Source organism: Electrophorus electricus, chromosome 3, assembly GCF_041902795.1.
Source record: "Electrophorus electricus isolate QZ-2024a chromosome 3, ASM4190279v1, whole genome shotgun sequence".
In the NCBI taxonomy this organism is placed as follows: Eukaryota; Metazoa; Chordata; class Actinopteri; order Gymnotiformes; family Gymnotidae; genus Electrophorus; species Electrophorus electricus.
In genome coordinates this window covers 5,573,082-5,596,236 of record NC_137499.1, presented here as the reverse complement: position 1 = coordinate 5,596,236, position 23,155 = coordinate 5,573,082, and the positions used below count along the sequence as shown (strand labels likewise).

The 23,155-nt window shown below is 42.4% G+C and overlaps 1 protein-coding gene across 4 annotated transcripts in view; it reads left to right on the top strand.

Annotated features, from left to right (window-relative positions):
* Positions 1 to 23,155, top strand: part of furina (furin (paired basic amino acid cleaving enzyme) a) — a 63,814-nt gene that overhangs the window by 20,348 nt on the left and 20,311 nt on the right. For 3 of the 4 annotated variants that reach the window (XM_035520215.2, XM_027004499.3, XM_081709994.1), the window contains 5 exons: positions 9,206 to 9,304; positions 14,062 to 14,157; positions 16,294 to 16,422; positions 16,508 to 16,584; positions 22,642 to 22,730. In XM_035520215.2, the coding sequence (XP_035376108.1) occupies positions 9,206 to 9,304; positions 14,062 to 14,157; positions 16,294 to 16,422; positions 16,508 to 16,584; positions 22,642 to 22,730 (490 nt within the window). The remainder of the gene's footprint in view (positions 1 to 9,205; positions 9,305 to 14,061; positions 14,158 to 16,293; positions 16,423 to 16,507; positions 16,585 to 22,641; positions 22,731 to 23,155) is intronic. The other variant, XM_081709993.1, reaches the window with a different exon arrangement.

The window sequence follows — 23,155 nt, the reverse complement described above, 5'->3', positions numbered from 1 at the left end:
CTTTATGTGGATTTTGTGCAGGTGGGGATTGTAGTCTAGAATTATGCGTCAGCAGCTTTGTAGCGCATCTCTTCCACACTTTGTAGGCCTGTTTACTGCTGATGATAAACAGCATTTGCACAGCTGCTGAGTGCTTCGTCTAGTGAATAGATCTCAAATTACCTGTGTACGTAATGCTTCAGTAAACTAAAATACCTTAAGGAAATGCTTGTAATGAGTGTTTGCGATATATGATGGTTAAGTTGTTGATTTAGTGTTTGTTTATAGATCTGAAGAAAAAAAAGTTTAAATGACTGTTAGATTTGTGTATTGAAATGGTAGTGTCATTAGGTAAGCTGAATCTGAAGTTTCGAGGTTTCTACTTGTTCCCTGCAACGTGGTGGATGACTGCTGTTGAACAGTAGTGTTTAATGGTAGTCTCCTGCCATATGACAGAACTCCTGTGCCTCATACAGGCAGCCAGCGTCAATGGTCCATGTTCAAACAGATTCAAGTTCACCTTGATCCACTTCTAATTTCACATTTGCACCTTATTTGACTGCTCAGAAAAATGTTTCTTCCTTCTGTCTGCAAAATGATACTGGTGACTTGGTATGTGTGGGTTCTTGATTTCACGTTTATTGATGCAATTCGCCGTTTGCATATAACCAAATGTTTGTTTGAAATGCAAAGCAGGTTCCATACTTTTTTTTTTTTTTTTTTTTTTACATTTTATTTGCAGTTTCTATTGGCTCTGGTTTGATTGACTGATTGGTTATGTCCATGTCTTCGTTAGACTTTACAAGTCATGAAAATTAATGGTGTGCAAAATGACCCCAAAGCACACACACTTTGTTCTTTTTCTGTAATTTTGCTTGCTCTTTGACGCTTGCCATACTTTTACACAGCTGATTAGACTTAGTCTTTCACCTTCAGAAACTGAGCAATCATTTCGTATAGCTTTCCTGAAAAGAGACAAATCCCAGAAGGGAAGACCAGAAATCATGTTTTTGTGAAAAATTAATTCACCTTTGACTCAACCATTGCATAATGGCACTTCATCTCTGAGAGCTCTCCTCGATGCTGCTTTGTGAACATCACTCTCCTGTGGAAAAGGACAGATACGATTGTGTAAAAATAAATACTCGTACCTTTTCGTGACTGCAGTGTTTTTGGGGGGTGGTTTTGGTTTTGTAGATTTTGGAAAATGACAAACTTTGCATGGCAGGGATGTCGGTTCTAGATTTAACAGTGCTAGAAGTGCTTATGTAACCTGCTCCTTTCGCATTCTTTGACATAAGGTTGTCTTCTCATTCTTTTGGCCTCCTCTGCCTTGTGCACATCTCATCTGAAATGGCTCAGGCTTGGAGTTGTAGAGTTTGAGATCATTTTAGCATTTCACACTGCTAAAGTCTCACACTGGATCAGCCAGAAAGCTAAAATCTTATTGCTCATGTGATATATTTTTTTTCTTTCTGTCAAAATTGGCTCAGGATTGTCTTTTTAACTGGAATAGGCTCCTGTTCCTATTCTGTTTTAACACTAATGCCTGCGTAAATATTTCCTCAAATGTTTGACTCCTCTCTCTTAACGAAAATGTCAAATGCATCATCAAAATGCTATTAAAGTCAATTTACTGTTGTCTTCTGGAATATAGGTATTTGGGCACTGGCTATCTTGTGTCCCCTGTTGGACAAGGCAAGCTTCTGCAGTGTCTTCTCAATTTCTGCTTTTGTGGGTCCTGTTGTGTTCTAGGTGCCCTTTGAAAGTTGGGTGTCCTTTTCCTGACTTGCTGCTGTATTGCTCTAGGGGAAATGTTTAACCCCAATTTGCGTCAGGTGTGCTCCAGCATGACCCCTCCATAAATGACGAGGGTCTACGATGGTTTTTCGCCAAGTGAAACTATGCACATAAACGCTTCAGATGTTGTGCAAAAACACACAGCTATTTTTAGGCTTCAGAACCCGTCTGGGGACACAATTCAGTGTACTGCGATTGTCAGCCACAGGTATGTTTCTGCCACACCTGTGTGAGTAGAAAACAAGAGGCAGATGTAAGTGTTTTCATAACTTGCATTTGTGACGGAGTGTAAAAACAGCTGTGGTTCTTCTCCCAAAGCCTGATCCGAGGGTTTAGCTGGGCAGTGCTCCTGGCGCAGGGTGGTGCCCATGCCAGGCCCCCTCCACACACACTTCAATGTGGAGATGAGCAGAGGCCCAGCAGCAGGTTAACTTGCTGACTCAGAGCTGGTTAATGGGCTGCCTCACCTTAGCAGCAGTGCCTCTGCGTATACTGTAGGCCCTGTGGGGTGGAAGAAAGCACCAAAAAGGTTCAGCTTTGCTCGCTCCATTTGGTTTTGGTGGTTTCCTCCCACCCCTTTCTTTTTTGCAACCTTTTCTTTGAAGTGCAACACTTCAAAGATGCTTATCTTCAGCTAAAAACTTTTGATTGCACCTTTTACCCTCAGTGACTGTCCTGTTATGTTAAGCCTACACTGCTGTGCAGTTTTCCATAGTTCACTGATAATCATAGTGTAGTCTAAAAATGGTAGCTTAATTTACACATGATGATGACTTTTTTTCAAGCCTGGGAAGCTACCCACACGCTTTGTTTTTGTTTGTTTGTTTGTTTTAATGGCATTCTGAAAATGACTTGCCTGTCTTTTGTGGCAAGAAATTTGAAGGTTGAAGTTCCCTTCAAGATGATGGATGGAACTTTTTTTTTTTTTTTTTTTTTTTTTCCCCTCCTTTCCTGTGTCCGCAAACATAACCGTTAATGATGCACTTTGAAAACATTTTGCACCCTCCCAAATTATATTTCAAAGAAAAGCGTCAGGTCTGTTGACCTCCTGTTCTTGAAACAAGAACAGACTTCCTGTATAGAAAGGCACCCTCTAGAGAGCTTGAGCTGTGGTCAAGCTCTCTATTGTACGTCTTGTGTGATCTTAAATTCTGTTCCCAAGGTCTGCATGTGGTGTGGTGGCTTGTGTGTCTTGGGAGAGATTTTTATTTTTTTGTGTTTAAATGGTTGGGGGGGCAGTTGGTAAACTTTTAGCACATTACAATTTTTATGAAGTGTGTGTGTGCGCGCATGCACTTTTCATGTCTCATGGTCAGGGGGCTATTGTCCATGTGTAGCAGGTTACTTTGATTTATTAAAAACCTTTCTTCAGGTCTTGTCAATGTCTCTGAAGGGAAAAGGGACCTTTTTCTTTGTCTATGGTCATAACAAAATTGAGATTCATACCACATATCAAGGAAAAATGTAGCCCTTTTTCATTAGAGATCATGATTCACAAAGTGAGAGCAAGAGGAGAAAGCCATGTAGTATTGAGTATTTCAACAATTTTTGTGTGTTTGCATATAATTTGATGCATTTGTTTTGATTCATAATCATACTAATTGAGCTGAATGGCTGCTGTTTTTTCTGATGCATCCTTGATCTCCTGAGCTCATGACATGATCACTAAGACTTGGTTATGACATTGATATAGATATAGATATATTTTTTTTCCCCTCACTTTAGTAAATGTATCTTGTTTGTACTTTTTGCTCTTATCCAGCAGAAAGTCTTTTTTTTTTTTTTTTGGACTAGCAAGTATCATAAGACACTGATCATCACCTTTCTTGACACAACTCTAATTATGGACTGCTTTAGACGCTTTTAAATTTATATATATATATAAATTAAAATACAGGGTGTGGTGTATGTGGCTTTTGGGGAGGTGAGGGTTCATCAAGGTTTTAAAAAAAAAAAAAAAAAAGGCCTTTGTGGATAGCAGCCATCTGAAATCAATCATCAGCAATGTAAAAAAGACAGCATTGTATAGCATCTGACTTAGTCTGTCAACTCCATTACCATCTTTGCTCAGAACCCAAACTTGACTGCCTTCAACTGTGCATATTTCTGAACATCAGAGGTCCAGGTGTTGAATCCAAAATGAAACGAAAATAAAATACCATTTTAGTGTCTAAGCTTAGGTCATTATTGTTTCTAACCTATTGTTTGATGTTAGCATCAGTAGACGTTGCTATATTGCCCAGTAAGAGTTGGTGAGCATTTTGAGTCTTGCATCATTAAATTTGAATGCAATTGTGGTCTGAATCTTAAGGGAGCTGGGTGGGGCGGGTTCATGTTTCTCAAATGAAGCATGTTTGCCCTTGTGTGAATAAGGTTGGTCACCCTTATGTGAATCAGTCTAAAATGGGCATTAGCACTGACTAAAAAGGAGATCGGGTGTTTCTGCCCATTCCTATCCCTGCTGGCACATTTTTTTCAGATTTTTGTTTGTTTATGTATGTGTTGAGCTAATAAATTGTAATAGTATCTCTTTTCCTATGCTGTAGCCCCACTGGAGCACTTTGGGACAAAATGCAGCCTTATTGGCCAGTAGAGTGAAGAGCGCATATATTACATCCTGTTAAGTGGCCTTGGTTCCCAGCTCAGAATTTGGAGCATCATAGTTTTGGTTCCTTTTTCATCACATATGCAAACAGTCTCAGCTTGTGTACAAGACAGCTGTTCCATGACCATGTCCTCTCTGATAACCCCCCCTGGAAATCACTCTCATTCTCACTATAGCTATATCCAAACTGTCATCCATTCCTCACTCTTGGGTGTTTCTATAGTAACCATGGTCTGTCTGCGATCTCTCTCTCTCTTGCTCTCGTGTCAGTGGTCTTTTCATCTTTTTATCCTTTCCTCACACCAGTCTCCAAGTCTCCTCCTGCCCACAATCCATAGCAATTCTCTCTTGAATGTCATACGAGATGGAGAGCAAGATTTGGTCAAAGTCAATTACAGTTCATTTTGTGTGGGTGATTGATTGATTGATTGTCCACTGAGCGTTCCTTGAAACAACAGTCAGTTGACAAGTGCAGACACATGGAGGATCATGTTGTATTGATCTAGCTCATACTTATTATGATGAAACTTGTAGATAAGGTTTTGTAGCGCCCTCCATTTTTTACAAGATTCAAATTCTTGTAATTGAATACATCTGATAAACCCTAGAACATGCACACCCATAACATTTTAGGGGCTGGAACTGCTTGTCCCTGCCTGAGATGTGGGGGCTGTAAAGCTCTGCTATTTGTGTGAGGTCTCCTCTCTGTCCACAGCAATGGTACAACACAGCTGGTACCTTCACCATGGGCCTCCTCATAAATTAGTAGAAATGAATCTGGAGTTTTCATGCAGCAAATGAGGGATACTAATGGACCTGTATTCTGGGGAAATGTGCTGTTGCGCAGTCATTAAGTGTTCCTGTAGTTAGCATGGCATTGACCAATTCTCAGCACAGTTGCTCTGTTGGGAAATTGTTGGTGTTAATTGGTCATTGTTCATGCACACCTTGACTATTGTGAGAGCTAACCTCTTTTTAAGTGAACTTTGAGAGGTTGCTTGGTGGTTTCGGGGATCCCTTGCGGTGTGTAATTCATCTTCAGTTCTGGACCTGAGTCTGAACCTTTTGAATCTAATTAAGATCTTATTCAAATAAATGGAGCAGGTAAAGGAAGCTTTCTTTTGCCAGTCCTGGCCTTCTGGAGAATTCATTGAGTATCGCAGATCAGGTTCACTCTATTTTTCCAGAGTGAAATGCATTTTGATTCTGATGTCTTTGGATGGCGCAGTCTGTTAAATTCAAGGTTAGCGTTTCAGGCTGATAGTCGATGCGAGGTAATGGCAGGCAGCAGACAAGCATGACAAAAGGCCTAAAGGAGGAGGGGGTGGGAATCATAAGGATGACATGGGTAAGAGTGGAGAAGTGGCATGAGTCATGGTGAGGTAGAGGAGATGGCCAGACCCAACAAAGATAAGAGAATGACTGAGCAAAAAATCCCTGCTGACCATCTGCTCCTCGCTGCTGCACACCGCTACAGAGCTGGGCCTCTTGTAATCAGGGAAACTGCTGGTTATGTGATATCAGTGTGGGTTCAACCTGCACCCTCAGGCCCTGAGAGTGCGGCTGAGAATGGGTGTGAGGTATTTATTATTTTATACAAGACTCATACAAGCATATTTTCTCATATTCAGCTATATATTTAGAAACATATTTGAGGCTTGAATATGATGAGGGTGGCCTGGATGGTGAACTTTAAATTGGATCTAAACTGAACTGTGCATACTATCCATGGTTACTAGAGTCAAAGGAAGACGAAGCTTGCAACGTGCACAAATGTCACTGATGAATAGCATGTGGGTTCTGTTTTGCCGCCATTTTAATAATTTTTACTTTCATGTTTTTTTTTTTTTTGTTTGTTTTTTTTTAATTGGCCCAAGTTGAATTCGACAGTGATGTGACGAGCAAATAAACAGCAATGGAGTTATTTTAAAACGTGTGTGGCTTTGCATACTAGGGAGGTTGATTGATGGCCTCTCCACTTCAGTAATAGCCCCTAGTGACTTGCAAATTTAGCTCCATCCGTGCCATCTCTGGCAACATTAAATTTTCTTTTTCCCCCCCTTTCTATCCACCATTTCTCACTTATTTACACTGCCTACTTTCCATTAGATCTATTTCCTAGTTAAACTTTAAGCAGATGAACGTGAGCTCTTTTAAGATTGGAGAACAGATTGTGGGGCACACCAGCCATGGATGGGAGGCTAGGCTTAGGCTAATTGTAGATAATGGCACTAATTTGTGTGGGAACTGGCGCAGGGCTGGGAGGGGGCAGATGAGGGCATTAGTGCTGTCTGGTCCTCCTCCTGACCCCAGATGAGTCAAAAGTACACAGGGGAGATGGAGGCCTAATTACCGCCTTCTGTCAATGTAGCGCGGCGCCGACAGGCTCGAGTTATCACGGCGCTTTGGCCATACTGTCAGGCCTGGTTTTTGCAAAGTGATTTTGCCCATAAATATCTATCTGGCTCCTCTTTGCTCTCCACATTCCTCGTAGCTGGGTCGCAAGACCCCAGGCAGAGTATGCCGCCCTCATACATGCCACTCCACCCTCTGGGTTAGTTGCGTTAGGCTGATGAGGATGGTCATAACACAGCTAGTACATCTCATAGAGGCAGTCTCGTAATGCTTCACAGGTTCTGTAACATTTTTGACCTTCGTTTTTGTGATTCACTGCTTTGCATTCGAAGACAAAGGCCAGCTGACCTACTCCAGCCTGTCAACCAAGCCCACGTTTGGACAGTGCGCGTGTCATTGCCACTCGGGGCGGCTGAGTGCGTTGATGCAGCGGTGGTCCTAGGAAACATGATTCCTCCATCTGCATCTGTTATCACTGCATCCACAAGACCGATGGCTGTCCCTTATACAACTCTTATCTTGGTTTGCCCAGCACATGCCGGCACTCTGTTGGCCAGCCCCTGAACCCTGCTGCTTGCGCCGTAGCGAGTGACCTCGAAGGAGCTGCTTGTAGGTTTAGATGAGCATTTTGTACTTTTTGTTTTTGTTGGTTTGGTGTCGGTTGTTTTTTTGTTTTTGTTTTTTTGTACCCTTCCTGTTGTTGTTTCATTATCTGTTCTCTACTGTGTTCTCTCACTTATGGTTGCTCTTATTCCCTTCTCTCTGTATAATTTGCTTTCTCTATACTTCACATGTGCATTCATGCATACATAGGCGTGCGCGCACACACAGACTACACATGCAGACATTAAACCCTCCTGTTCTGTTTTTCTCCTTCTCATGTTCTCTCTTCTGTGAACTGCAGACTTTTCCCTTCTGCCTCATTGTCTCAAAGTGGTCAGTCTGCTGTCTCAAGGGTTCATGCTCCGCAGCCTCTCAGCTGTTTGGGTGAATGTGTGTGTGCATGTGTGTCTGCACGCTGTAATCCAGCCTGGTTTTGTGAGATTAAATACGAGAAGTGGCGTAGAGATCGGGCACAGAATGTTCTGATATCTCAAAGCAGGCCTTTTGCTTAACTCTTTCCCCGCAGTACCACATTTTTCAGTCCCAAAAATACACTTTTCATATTGCATGTTTTGTAATTCTTCTTGTTCAAATCCTGCATGAGGCTTAGTATCCGAGTGTGTACTGATTTATTTCTGGGTTATTTACATGATGTACTGGAAACCTCATGTTCACGGCAGCTAGTCAGTTATGTATGCTTTGAACCTGCAGAGCTCATGGTTTTTGTAGGCGATTTGCTAATATGTGCGAAGCAGCCCTTTCAACTTCTGTTATCGACTCAGAGATTTTAAGGTCTGTCAGATGAAAGCAACTGAAAATTGTCTGCACTGGAAATTTGCTGCTACTGATGTGAGAAATTTTAGAAACCTCAGTGTTCTCTGCTTCCAAATTTTATTGCTGGTTATTTGCTATGTTCATTTTGTTTTAGATTTACAACCTCATTTTTACACCTTCCAGTAGAACCAATTGTGCTGATTATTCGGCCGCTCGACAGCTAATGAAAGCATCAGTCGTTAGTGCACGGCTCATCAGAACGTTCAGTTGCTGCTGTGGTAGGGGATTTGGGATGGGCTATGATTTCAGACCATGTCTCACCTTGCAACTTTTTTTATTATGGCTGCATGGGCACATCAGGAGCTTGGCAGAGCATGACCAACTCCTTAGGTCTGAGGCCTTCCCCTGCTCACAAGGGGAATTGATCTGCTCTGCTGCCATTCTTGACACTCAGCCTTCTGAATGGTCCTGTTGTGCGTATGTGACTACAGATTCATAATTGCGGGTTCCAGCAGGAATTTATCGGGGGACAGTCGGAATGCTTGCTGATGAACTGAGAGAGTGGTAGCTTTGTAATCCGTGTTGACTGTTTAAAATAGGGCTGTCTAAACTTTGTAGCCTCATTTAGGTGTAGCTGGCTTGCTGTTTATCTGCTGTGGTTTATTTACACCCTCAACCTCTCATGCTGGAGTGTCAACTGCTCCTGATTCTGCTGGGGCACTCTTGTTCTTCTCTCCGATTGCTATATGGGTCTTGGCCTCTTGTGTTGGTGACTCATGCTGACAATTTCTTGCTTGGTCTATTTGGCAATGATGTATTGCATAAAGTATCCTCCTTTTCTGCATTGCGAGTTGGTACAAAGTCTCACCTGTCATAGAAAGGTCGTGTTCTGTTCCTGAATTGGGAAGGATGTGGTTAGATCAGTACTGTTTTCTAAGAAAATGTTTTCCATTTGCATCCTTATTTACAGGAATTTAAAAATAACTTTTACCAAGAATATCTTTAGAATGTGCTCTAAGTGTGTGTGTGTGTGTGTGTGTGTGTGTGTGTGTGTGGGGTTTTTTTTTTTTTTTTTTTTTTTTTTGGCAGATATTTGGAGATTACTATCATTTCCGGCACCGCAGGATGGTGAAGAGGTCTTTATCGGCACACAGAGGAACACACATTCGCCTACATGGAGAGCCCCAGGTATGTGTGAAATGTTCCACACTGCTTTTAGATGGTAACACGACTTGGTGCACCTTGAGCTGACTTAAAAGTAGTGCTATTCTTTTGGAAGTAAAATCTAGAAGACTGGTGCAGAAATCAGTGTCCAACTTAGCTTTGCAGATGTGTGAAAGTTAAGTCACTATCCTAGCTATGTAGTTAGTGTTATTTAGTAAAATGCAGTGAAATGTAACAGTGCTAGTTAGCATATTTTTGTGGAATCTGTAAATTTTGAAAAACTAGGCGAACTGATTTGTTACTGTAACTGGGAACACTGTACCAGTCACCGGCGACTGGCTGATCAACTTGCTTGACGCACATTTTGTCAGAAGAGTCGCCAAACTCTGCTGATCTCCAGTCTTCTGGGGCTGGATCTAAACATCTCTTAATTATCTGTCAGATAATTAAGTTTAATGTTGTCATTATTTACCAGATCTATTCAAACAGAGTAAGTAGTTGCAGGGGGAAAAATGAAACTAGTTAACATTAACTTTTTTGGGCTGATCCAATTATCTATGTTTCTGTGATGTTGCCTTTTGAAATATTCTGGCTGTTCAGAGCTTCTGTCTATGGGAAGTGGCTATGTGTCACTACTGAAGGCAATGCTGTATGCAGCATCTTTTAAAAAAGTAGGATCTTTCTTGCTTGAATGTGCCTGAGCCACACTGAGGGATGGACAGAAGCTTCCTTGCCTGCCCAGGTATTGATTTATGTTGGAATGCCTCTCCAGTGCCCTGTTGGCCTGTGCTTGGTCTCTCTCTTGTGTAGCCACTGATGAACATCATGTTATCACGCTGCCCTGTTGGCGTGCGTCAGCCCCTTCATCTCCATTGCCTGAGCCTGTTCCTGTGTGTGTGATGAACCCCCTTGCTGAGTGTTTGGGGTTCAGGCATCTCTGACATCCCGTCCCCATGCTCGCGGTCCAGAGGGCAAGACGAGACGCTGCAAAACGCTAAACCCACATTCTCAGCTTCAGAGGCTGCAAGACTTCCTAATGGAAGTCACTGACTGGATCAGCATGTGCCATTACTCAATTTGTGGGGGGGGGGGGTGCAGTCTGTCTTCATGTGCTTGCAACCCAGAGCCACAGTTGCCTGCAGCAGCCATGGCTGGCTTGGCCAGAGATGGAAAAGCACTGGAAGGTCCGGTGTGCAGACTTGATGAGGTGCTTGAGTAATGAGGCCACCTGGGACCCCACCCCTGCCTGGGAGGGCTCGTCTGTCTTTCGAACGCAAGCCTGACTTGCTACAGCCACAATCGAGAGGTGGCTGTGAGCTTAAACAGCCACCAATGTACACTGACGCATCAAAAGCCAACAAAAAGCTGCTTCTCTCCCTTTTAAGTGTTTCCCAGCTCATATCCTAGAGACCTTCTATGGGACCCACTGTGCTCCCTCGACCAATCTCATTCAACTCATTAGCTCATTTTTAAGTCCCTCATGTGTTAAATTGTGTTTCAGAGAAAGGAAATCACTAAACCACGCAGAGTAGTGCACCCATGCAATTTTGAACAGCACAAGCCTGTTCAAATACAAGCCAGAATGCAGTATTAAAAGCAAATATTTCCTGAAGACTTTGCTTCCTCATCACCATATTAAGATGAAGCTCAGGCTCTAGTGGCGTCTAGTGGTCTGCTGCTGGTGGAGCCATGTCGTTTCAAGGAGCCCCTGTTTTGCAGCTGATGTGGATCTTAAAGCAACAAAGCTGCTCCACTGTGTTGCCTTTGTCAGTCGTTGCAGACACGTTGGTCCTCCCTCTTAACAAGATTTGATGGGATTTCCTCTGGCTGCCCTACTCTACTTCCTGTTGGTGAATTCCTTTGCTCCCAAAGCACCAGGCTGAAAGGGGAGCCTCCCAGCCTTTAAACAGGTCTGATCACAAGCAGTGCTGCTTGCTGACAGAAGACACCTGGATCAAGGATACAGGATCCTTCTCCCCTAAACATTTATTAGTTTCACTGCTTTAAGTTCTTTTGATCATATTTACAGAAGTAGGCGATGTTGGGTAGGCAGTATTGTGCATCTAAGCTTTATTATTGGAATTTTTGAATTTTTTGAGGTTTTTCAAAAGGAGAGGTTTTAGGCTTGTTAGACTGTTATCCTAGTTTCATGTTGTATTCTATAAGGAAATTAAGAGATGGAGTCGGTCAAATATCTCCTTCAAATAAGCTCCTACCCATTGCCTGCTGTATTGGAAATGCAGTGAGTGGCGGTACATTTTAAGCTTTTACAGATAACCAGCTTCCAGTCTCATTTATAATAGAGATTTTATCTTAGTTCCTTGGAGTCTCTGGTCTGCATCATTCAGTTCTTCCCCAGAACACAGATAATTCCCTTGCCGCAGGCACTGGCCTGCTTGTGTGTGTGCTGTTACAACACACACTTGGCACAAATTAAATAACTAAAACACCGGGGTGTTGAGCCCGACTCATTTATGAATAATCAATTTTCAGTTGTGCAGATGTTTGCCACAACATTTTGATTGGATCTTCAGTGCATTTTTGTAGTGAGCAAAGTATACTGAATGATAAGCGTTTGAAAACACGGGTGTTTAATATGTGCTGAGGATGACTGGTACAATGGCGGTGTTTCTTTACCAGCCTCAGTTTGCTTTTTAATTACTGCATATCCATGAAGCTACACTTCCATTGTTACAGTGGAGCCACTCTGTGATGATGGTGGTCTGCTTGGAGCTTTATATTTTCATTACATTTTCTGCATTTAGCAGACACTTCTTTTCATCCAGAATGACTTGCATTCTATGAGTAGATGATGAAACAGTTTTATATCCTAGCTACTACAGTAGGTTAGAGGTTACAGTCAGACTAGTGCATGTTAGCAGTCAGTGATGAACAGTCAATAGTATAGCCAATGCTCTTGGAAGCATCTTCCTTGACCACTGCCCTCTTGTTGATGCATGCACTGGGTTCCCACTGATATCGGGGAGAAGAAACCTTATCTCCTACCAGTTCAGTACATTTGGGCAGGATTACAGAGAAGTTGCAAACATCCTCTCCTCCATCTCTTTTCCTGGAATGGTATTTGTGGGTTACTGTAGACTGATCAAGAGGTGTGCCTTACTTTTGATTGAATCTTGCCTTGTTGGACTATAATGCTGATCCAGATCCTTAACTCAGTATTTATCTGTACATTTACAGCAAGCTCATTTCTTAAATACTAAGCACTTATTCTTTTAAGCCAAGTTTGGCACGTAAACGTATAGGGGTGACTTGGGGCTGAAAGCAGGCAGATATTGAGCTACTGGTACATAACCTGTACCTTGGACCAGAGGTATAATCTGGATGATTAGTTAATCATTACCTACACTCTTCTGAGAGTGCCACCATCTGGTGTCAAGCCACCTGACGTCAAAGAGTGTTGCTCTTAAGGGGTGAGGATGTGTGAAGAGCATTTGACAGAAGTTTTGTCTGTGCATGCTTGACTGTGGGCTGCCCATTCGTAATCAGTCTTAACCTGAGTGCTGGTAATGCCCCCAAGACAGCCTTGTGAGAGAAGATGTGGTGTCTGCTGCTCACCCTTAAGAACCGCAGTGATGCTGTCACTTCACTGCCAGCTCTGTCCCCTTGAATGAAGCTCCACACAGCAGTCAGCTGTCCCAGTCGCCAGTCTTTGCACCTCATATAGGCCTGCATTTGTGCCATCTCTGTGCTCCGTTATCTTTTATTTCAATTAGTAAGATTGCGCTTTAGGTCAGTCAGCTGTCTCCCTCTGTCTGTTGCAGAATAAGGGTCTCATTTTTCTGTTTGGCCTTTTCAAGATAAATTTTTATTATGCAGTGAACCTTTTTGAAAAATATAACTTGATCGTTTTCTGCAAGTTTGGCTTCCTATTCGGTAAGTCACTAATCACTTGCTCTGCTATGCCCTTGCATGCAGTTAATGTGGTTTGTGTCCAAATTGCTGTGGTCACACAACTACTGGTTCATCACATGCTAACGCTTTTTCAGTGATCACATTTCTCAATAAGCGAACATTAATGTGACCGCAATGGCTAGCGCCGAAAAGAAGGCATATTTTATGAAAATGGATGAGCTGCAATGGGGCAAAGTTCAGCATGTACAGAACTTACCACAGGAAATGGGCTGAGCTGCATAGTGAAGTGCAGCTGCATACATTTATACAGCATAATTTTAACAGCTGGATAATGTCTAATGGGCATTTTTCAGTTATCAGCGTTCAGATTAAAGGACAATTACAGAAGCCGGTCCAGGGTGAATGTTCTTTTTACTTTTATTTGCAAGTAATTTTCCCAGATTTTAATGTTTCATAATACTATCTGGGAAGAAAGAGCTGGTCTTGCATCATTATGACAAAGTTTTAATGGTTTTGCGGAATTATATTTTTGTGTGTGTGGCATGGCTGTGCTCTCAATGCTGACAGGTATTTTAATATTCTCACTGGGAGGTCTTGAACTGTTGAACATGGTCTGAACTTCACTGTTCACTGCAGACTATGAAGTGCTTTTTGTGCCAGGCACTGAGGGACCATTTGAGTGCTTTTTTTTTTTTGCTCTGCTACTTTCCAGTGCTACGCTATTTTTAAATGAGTACTGTTAGGCAATGAAATTGAGGTTTTATGCTATCCTGGGCTTTTAAGCAAAGGACCATGTCAGAGGGTGAAAAATTCACCTGAACCAGCTTGTTTTGTCAATTTTGCATTAAAGTCAAACGAGCGATCCTTGAAATGCCTCAACACACTCTGTCACTCATGTTTGTCCCAAGGTGACATGGGCAGAACAGCAGGTGGTGAAGCAGAGGAAGAAGAGAGATATTTACTCTGAGCCAGCTGACCCCAAGTTTGCAGAGCAGTGGTACCTGGTAAGTGTGTGTGTGGTTGGGTGTGGGTGTGGGTGTGGGTTGCCATGTTTGCCTCAACAACTGGTTCATAAGAGAGGATGTTCCTTCAGTTCAGGGTTCTAGTATTCACATGGCCATCTGATTGAATTTTTATTGAGTGTACTGTGCTTTGGCCTCTTGTGCATATAGATGTTAACTGTGTGCCTTGTTTTGTATAATAATGGCATTCAGTTTGAATGGCGGTTCTGTAAAACTGTATTCAGTTTGAATACAAGGCATGTGTTTTCCCCCTGCACCCCCCCCCCCCCCCCCACATCCCTACTCATCTTTTTGGCTTCTCCAACTGTCACATCTGCATATGCATTTGCAACCAGACATGAAGTGATTAAATGTGTCTGGATGAGGCACTGCAGTGTAAAAGTTATAGAGGAGCATTCATCCCAGAACCCCTTATCCAACATGAGAAGTTCTGCCAGGAACACTGTCTGCTCACATGTATGTGTCTCAGCTTTTAGCCAAAGTGGTTAATTTAAGTTTTTGTTTTTCTGGGCATAGTCTTGTCAGTTTAAGAACCTAATTTTAATTTAATTTGATCATGTTGGAGTTTGCAGTGTTTTATGATAAGGGAATAAACACGGAATGTAGCTCTCATTAAAATTTATAACCTTGTTCCTTATGATGCATCCTTGCAAATAATTCACATACTAATTTTAAAGGGTGTAAAAGCCATCTGTGCTTATATATCATTTATGATGCGTTTTTGGGGTTTTCGGAGGGGGTCCCCTTAATTCCTGTCCTAATTTGGGTTTCATTTCTTAACAGTAATCATAACTGTCAAACAGCTTTGTCGTTTTGGAGTCAGGGACACCACCATCCACCAAATTAGGACACTGGATTCCAACTGGCAAATGAACTGAGGAAACAAGAGAGGGTTTTGTCTCCTTTGGTGAAGAGGGCCTATGTTGTGACTTTAAGCTTGAAATTCTGCCCACAACAGGAACAAACTCTGTCCGTGCAGCAGTGCGTCATGTGGCTTTGTTCGATTGTTGTCCCCATTTCCTCTGGAAAGCAAATTCTCTGAAATAATTGTTCGACCACTCCTCCACACCCTCAAAAAGCGATCTGTTGCCATCATCCCAAACTACAGATGATCATCAGATTTTAATAGCAGTGCCTATGAATGGTAAAAGGTCGTCGTCATCATCCTCAGGATTGAGATGAGATTTATTTTGCTTGCTGTCTTCAGTTCACCTAAGTGTTGCACTTATGATTGTAGTCCAGCGATGCACATTGCAGCCCATGGTTATAGATGGGCTCTTGGGTTGTTGACTTTCTGATCCCTAGCTTAGCTTGTTGGCAAGTGTCTTCTCTTTATATTCCTCACCCCCAAAACACACACACAGAAAAACACATGTGAACACATCCCCAGGAGTTTTTAAACTCACACTCGCATACATGCGTGCACACACCCACACCCAGAGAGAAGGAAAGAGTGCGTCTCCGGGGAGGTTTACTAACGATGGAGGAAAGGAGAGAGAGTAGCCACACTGCGAAATAAATTCAATTTTTTGCTTAAATAAGCCTAGGCTGCTTATAGCCACAGCCGAATGGAGGCAGAGGGAGAGGAAGTGAGGTCACATCCCCGCAGTCCTGCGGTGCCCGGGTAGCCCAGCAGCCTCATGTTCAAGGTCGCTACCTCAGCGCTGAGGACCCAAGAACAGGAGCAACAGGCCTGCTGAGCGTAGCTTCACCGTGACATACTTCTGCAACTGCTAGCCGTTGGCAGCCTCGATTTAAATTTATACTGCTGGAACTCCAGAGAGTTGCTGTATAATGAAGGCAGACATGGCTCGGAAGCCATGGCTTAAATTGGAATCTTGGTGTGTTCATTGTGTGCTTTTGTTGATGAAAGAAAACTAGTGAATTTCAGCAAATGCTTTGCCATTAGTGCTGCAATAGCATATTGTACTCACAAGAAGATTGTCATCCAAATAAGCATGCACAATGAAAGCCTCATCCTGGGTATCAGTATTTTCTATGCCATTCTCCTTTTTTTTTTTCCCTTTTTTTTATATATAAAGTTTTTAATCTATTTATTTATTTAGTTTAAATACTCCTTGGAGCAATTGATGGCATTTCTCCCCCATCTTTTTTCAGTATAATAGTAAGCATCGTGACCTCAATGTGAAGGAGGCCTGGAAGCAGGGTGTTACTGGTCAGGGGGTGGTGGTGTCCATATTAGATGATGGAATTGAGAAGAACCATCCGGACCTTGAGCACAATTACGTGAGTTGGAAAAGGAAAATCCATATATTCCACATGCTTTAAAGATCCAATCATAATTTTCCATTGATGTCTGTCTGACTTCCAGGATCCGGATGCCAGCTATGATGTGAATGACGGGGACCCAGACCCACAGCCTAGATATACACAGCTTAATGATAACAGGTGAAGTATTTTTTCCAATATTAGTTTGTGCTCAAGAGCCTGAGAAGCTTCTGGCATATTTTTGCTTCTTTCCTCTGTATTGTGAGTTTGTTGAGTAGTCCAAAATTGCAACACGCATGTAGGGCATAAAATGCTTCAGCTACTTTTTGCTCTAGAGCAGGCTTGACTGGCATCCTCTTCAAACACATCATGATGTATGCTTGAATCATTTTCAAGAATAAAATACACTGTTGTTAATGCAGTACCTGTGCACCTCCACAGCTGGCAGATTTCATCACACTAACCTTTTGTCATGTGAAGTGAGGTGTCTTTTTAATTTTCACCTTATTGTCAACATTGAGTGTAAACACACACTCAACCAAATTCATGCATTGAATATGGGCTTTAAATCCAATTTGTCATGTTGATGGGGAAAGAGTGCACATAAACACTCCCTCAGATGCCTCCTCATGTCAGCTTTTTTTTTTGTGGACATAGGGTTTTGCCCCCCCCCCCCCCATGCCCTAGCAATCAAGCATGGGCGTTTTCTGTTGCACATTTGATGTAGGGTAAATCGAGTGGGATTAAAGTAAATTTGCTACGAAAGCAGTTTTGGTGCGAGAAGTGCATTGTGTTAAGAGCTATTTACCAGTAGAGCTTTTCCTCCCATCAGTCACCCTGCTTAGAATCAAGTTATTTAATTAAGTCTCTCGGGAACAAGATGTGGGGGTGGGGGGTGCACATTGGGATTTTCCTTAATCTGTCTGTTTGGTCTACTAACCAGGCAATGTTTTTTGTTTTTGTTTGTGTTTTTTGAAATCTTGAGGCGAACCATGATTAGTGATGACAGGCAGAAAAGCTTATGGTTGTAAATGGGCCGAAATCGATGGCTTTGTTTGGAGTGGCGCTCTGTCTGAGCTTACCAGCTGATTGGACCCAGCAGTGCATGGACTCTTAGTAGGCTATCATTACCTTGACATGTAAAATTGGCTGCTTTTGGAAAAGGAGCCTCACAGGGTAAGGGGGACAGATTTCCACACCCAGACTAGGCCTAAGTCTTGACTAAAAATAATTTCTAATGGTGATTTCACCATTGGCACTGCTATTCAGTCAAACACTAGGCTTAATCTATGTCCAGGAAATGTACCCAAAGTGTGCTTGAGAACCTGATTCCTAAGAGATTTTAAAGCCACTGCTTGAAAAATATCATGAGTATCTTCAAACGGGAAACTTAACCATGATGTAAGAGAAATTTTCAATTTCTAAGTAAATTGGGAATCCGCCCATTCCAGTTGATTTCCTTGAACAGTAATTCATAAGAGGAAGTTACTTGGTAGTAACCTTGTTGGTCTCTTAGGCTGCCGTCAGTTGGTCATTCTGGGGCCCCACTGAGGCCAGGGGGAGCCAGTCAGACTGGGAGGCGTTTTGAGCCTTTGCCTGTCCCTACTGAGAAAGCACATCTCTGTTCACTTCCATAAAGCCCTCTTTCTTGTTCTGTATCCTAGCTGGTGTAGAAGCTTGCAATTTTGGGCTGACCTAGGACTGTTTCCCTCCTCCAAAAACCCTAAACTTTAAGCACCATATGTGAAACCACAAAACTGGCCTGGAATCAGCAGCTGAAGGGCAACTTTCTACAAATGCCCTCATTTCACCTCGGGAATGTGTTTGCCTGAGCCCTCATGTTTACTTAAGGTAATATCTTATATTTGCCTTCAAGCCTCTTTGTTGGCCTCTTGCTCTCCAATCTGGATTTACTGAGAAATCGTGAACATGGCCTTTATGTACAAACCATCTTCATGCAGAATGAGTGGATTATGTATTTAATGCTTTAATAACTAGAAGACTTTGCTGCATAGATGAGCGCCAGTTAGGCAGTGTAGTTCTTCTCAAGAAGTACAGCTCAGATGAGGTTAGTGGAGATGAGTGGAATAATAGCAGCCCCATGTCTGTTGTTTTTCCTGAGACATCGCTGTCAAAAACTATTCACTCAAGCTTTTCCTTAATAGAGAAAGCCAAAAAAAAAAATTATATATATATAAAATAACCCTCCCCCCCTCCTCAGTGTGCTGCGAGTCTATAAAAGCTTTTCTGTGGTTCTGCTCCATATGGTTAAATGTTCATGATGAATCATCTGCCTGTGTGTCTCTTCCTAGGCAAAGCTACACACACAGTCAAAAGAAAAGTCCTTTTAATTTTCACCCAAGTTAGAGTATGAATGTGCATTCTGGGGAATATGGCAGCTTTTGGATCGCAGTACAGCTCCCAGTCTGTCAACTTCAAGTCTGCCTCTACATTAATTTGTGTAACTGTCTGCCGTAGAGGTTATTACTGCCAAATGTAGTTTTGATGAATTTACATTTTCACCTGTCAAATAATTTGGCCAAGAGTGTGGTTGGTTTGTTTTGTTTTTTGTGCATTGTTGCCTACTTTATTTGTACAAATGTAGAATTTGTCTAACCTTTCATGGTGAGATCCAATCATTGGATACTGGTTTTGACAGTGCTGCTTTGAAGTTCTTCCTCTAATAAGAGGTAATGATGGTGGTGGTATTGGATGACTTTCTCTCGTTCACCAAAGCTCTTCTTAACCTGCCTTTAGTAAAAGCTGCTTTGGGTCTATTGCCACCGGGCTTTGATAATCCAGCACATTTTTCATATTTCACCTGCCCATAAAGTTGTATTAAGTTCTGGCCCAAATGTAGTACACACAACTTTAAACCAAAGGCGAGGTAACTCCTGCGTAATGTAATAGACTTGATGGACCTGTCCCCATCATTCTTGGATCACATCCTACTTTTACCACAAGGACTTTACAAATGTTGCTCCTACTGCCTGCCCCGTAATGACCCCCCCCCCCCCCCCCCCCCCCAACTGGAAGGTCTTGGGGGTTGCTCAACGACCAGCCCCACACAAATCACAAATGCCAGCATGTGGGGTTGGGGGGTTGTTGTTCAGTCTACCGCCCATTATACCTTGCTGCTCCAGCTGTGGTTTGGATGGGAACAAATGGAGGTGCACCTACGACAGTCTGTCCTAGCAGGTGGTCTGCAGTTCAGTCAGACTTGATTTGATTTATTTGTTTGTGTTTGGCTTTATTAAGTAGAGTGGTTAATGTCCATATCAAATCTGCTTGCTTATTCAAATAGAAGTGATGTGACCAGAAATGTTTTGTTGTTTTTGATATAATGAGCAAACCTAATAGTTTTACATTGGCTCTTGGAGTCTGGCAGTAGAGGCTCCAGTCTCTGCAGGGGATTCCTCAGTCTCAATTACCTTGCCCTTTTACACATTTGCTGTTTGAGAGCAGGCTTTGTTTCACTTAATGTACTGTTCACATGGTTATTTCCACGCGTCATCTCTTGCCAATTTGAAAATGAGTGCTATCTGCTGAATCTGGAGTTTTAGGATGACAATTATTTGTTGTGTTGTGAACATGTCTAAAAGAGTGAATGGTCATCCTGCCCAGCAGCGTGCTGTGCCAATGCCATTGTCATTCGCGTATGATCTGAACGGACAGGCCTGTAGATGAACAGTGCGAGAGACATAGTGTCTGGTGCCATGCTGCTGCTTTGCATCATGTTGGGGGTTCTACAAAGAGCCTGGGGATTAGACTTGTGCTCGTTTAAAATGGGCTGTTGGTGAGCAGATGGCCCCAATCCCCTATGCCCCAGGTGAAACAGAAAGGCTCTAATATTTAACCACTATTATTACTACTGCATGATTGGTTGGTTAGGTTATCAGATGGAGGCCGTGACTGCCTTTAACTGGCTCACCTGTATCTTTTGTGCGTGAAGGGAGCAGCAGTAGAGGGACTGCCGTGCGTATGGCTCTCCACGAATGAAAATTACCTGACTATGTTTCTGCACGTGTCTGTCTGATGCTTGTGCCCCTATATGTACCTTTATTACAGTAACAAAATTACTATGAAAATGTAACACAACTCCGTGATTTGAAGTATTTTAAATTCTATTTTTGCTGGCCTAAAAAAGTGAGTCTAAGGTATGGTGAATCTGTATTGAACAGTTAATTGGCTCTGACATGACAGTGTAGGAAAAGTGTCATACACATTGGCATGAGTTACAGTATGTGACTGCCATCAACTACTGCACCTCTGTGACATGCACAATCTTTTCATATTTGTATGTGGAGACAACAGATTTGATGTGTACAAAATGCTATACCTCTTCAATCACTATGAAGATCTTGACACTGTGGTTTAGTACATACAGTAACCATGCAGTCTAATGTGTCCCCTTCATATCATATACTTAAATCATCCTGTGACAGTAGAAGTCATTTTTAATCTATAATCTATATGCAAACTACACTAAATATTACGTATTACAAAAATTGCCACTTTCCAGCAATTGGCGAGCCAGTTATCACTTAAAAGCATATGCCAACAGAATTATAATACTGGTGTGATTCAGGGGATTCCAATTACAAAGAAGTAGATGTGAGAAAACCGATATGGAATGAATTCAAAACAGATATGGACTTTACGTGGACCTTTTATGTTGTGTTGAGTACAGCCCCTGGCAGAAGCTTCCAGTGCCATTTCACTCTAAGATATCGCACACAGCCTGTATGCTCATGCGTTCTCATTCGAGGATCTCGAGGATTGCAGCATGGGGGTACAGAATGATATGCTGGGTGACTCACTGTGGAGGGTTGCATTAAACAACCCAAACCAAAATAACTTTTTGTGTGTGTGAGAGGGAGAGAAAAATAATGCACTATACCACGCTATTGCAGGAACTTTTGTATACTGCCCAACCCATCCACAGAAATTCCATTATTCTTGAATCCTCTCACACACAAGCATCCCATATTGGTTCTTTCTGTGTGTTGGAGACTTTTCCAAAACATTAACTGCAGTCTGATTTTGAGCTTTGTCCCATGACTATGCTTAATGGAGTTCATGCAGAAGTGAATCAGTCTCTGCTGTTAACCTTTGACTTTTTGTGCCTGCTCTATGCTGGTGACTAGAGGGGATCTCCCAGTGCTCTCATTGATCCTGTCTTTTGCTGTGGTTTTTGGCTGAGCTGGGCTCCATCATGCCCTCAAACCTGGTAGATAGTTCTGAAGAAAAAACTGTGGATTTTGTCAGTTTGGGAAAATCTGATGTGGTGAAGATCTTGAACAGGAGCTGCATGTAGCAGTTTTGTCTTTTGCTGACATACTGCTGAACTGGAATTGGCCGTAGCCTTCACATTTGACCCCATTTTGCTTTTCTTCACCTCAGGATACAAAATACTGGGTGCTGTTTTTCCCTATGCTGTGTATTTTAAAGTGTTGTGCAGTTTGGGTTCTTGATTTCTTACTCCTAAATGCTCTTATGAGGTGTCTTTTTGTGTTTAAGTTCCACAGCTCCAGCTTTACTGGCTTCATACAGGTGTTTCTAGGTGTACCACCTCCACCGGCCTAATGCATTTTGCTTTATCTTATACTAACCAATAGTGGTAGGTTGACCCAGAAAAGAGGAAACTCCTGTGGTGTGGTAATAAGATTTGTTTACCCATACAAGTTATTCTGGATTACACTCAGTAGAAATAAGATCTTAACCTCCCAACTAATGGTTAATGAATTTACCAAGATGGAGTGCACATGAGTGATCCATGATGAACACAGTTGAACATGACCCACAGTTTTTGTTTTTTAAATTCCACTCGTGTTCTCTCTCATCCTGCCCCCCCCGCTAACAGGTTAACTCATTTTCTCCAGTCCTTTGAGGCTGAACACTGGTAACAGGTTCAGAAACTCAAGGTCATCCTTGCTGTGGAGAAATGTTTGGGCATTTCTGTGCAGGAATTGCTTACTATACTTTTTTGCTGCTTGGATTAGGCACCAAGTGAGCTGCATACTTGACTTTTTGTTATTTTTTCCTCTTTTCCATTATACCAGTGTTCACCAGTGTAAACTGCTTTGAGATGTCATTAAATAGCCTAACCCACCTATTGCTTCAAGGACATGTGGCATGAGCTTCGGTCATTGTACAGACAGGATCATTCCTAAGTGTCCATACAAAGTGTATGGAAAGATTAGCACTAAATTGTTTCTCTCATTTCATCTTTGTCAGGCACGGGACACGCTGTGCTGGAGAGGTAGCGGCTGTAGCCAACAACGACATCTGTGGTGTCGGGGTGGCCTACAATGCCAAAATCGGAGGTGAGTCAGCATATTTAAACTTGGTCTAATTCAGTATGGCACACAATGCTCAAACACCCACTTTTCACGTGAGTCAAGGTGTTAATTATACCACTGTGGCATATTAGCTTCTATATGATGGTCAGAAGCCTAACATATGAGGACCTTGACCTCCTTTTTCAAAGCCAGGGCAGTTGTGATTTTTCTCAGGACAGCTTCTAGGCATTGGTAGTTTTTGGGCAGGTCTAACAGAAGTGCGTAATTTATTATTGTCAGGCCCCTCTGAGCTAAAGACTGGCGTCTAAGCATGTGTAATCCTTTTAATTGGCAGTGGCACTTAGCTCGTTTAGTGCATGTTTGTTTTCTCATTTCTCCTCCGTGCGCCTGTCATGTTTGGACTCTGAGACCCAGCTGAATCCTTTGATGGTCAGAGGCTGGATAGGTGT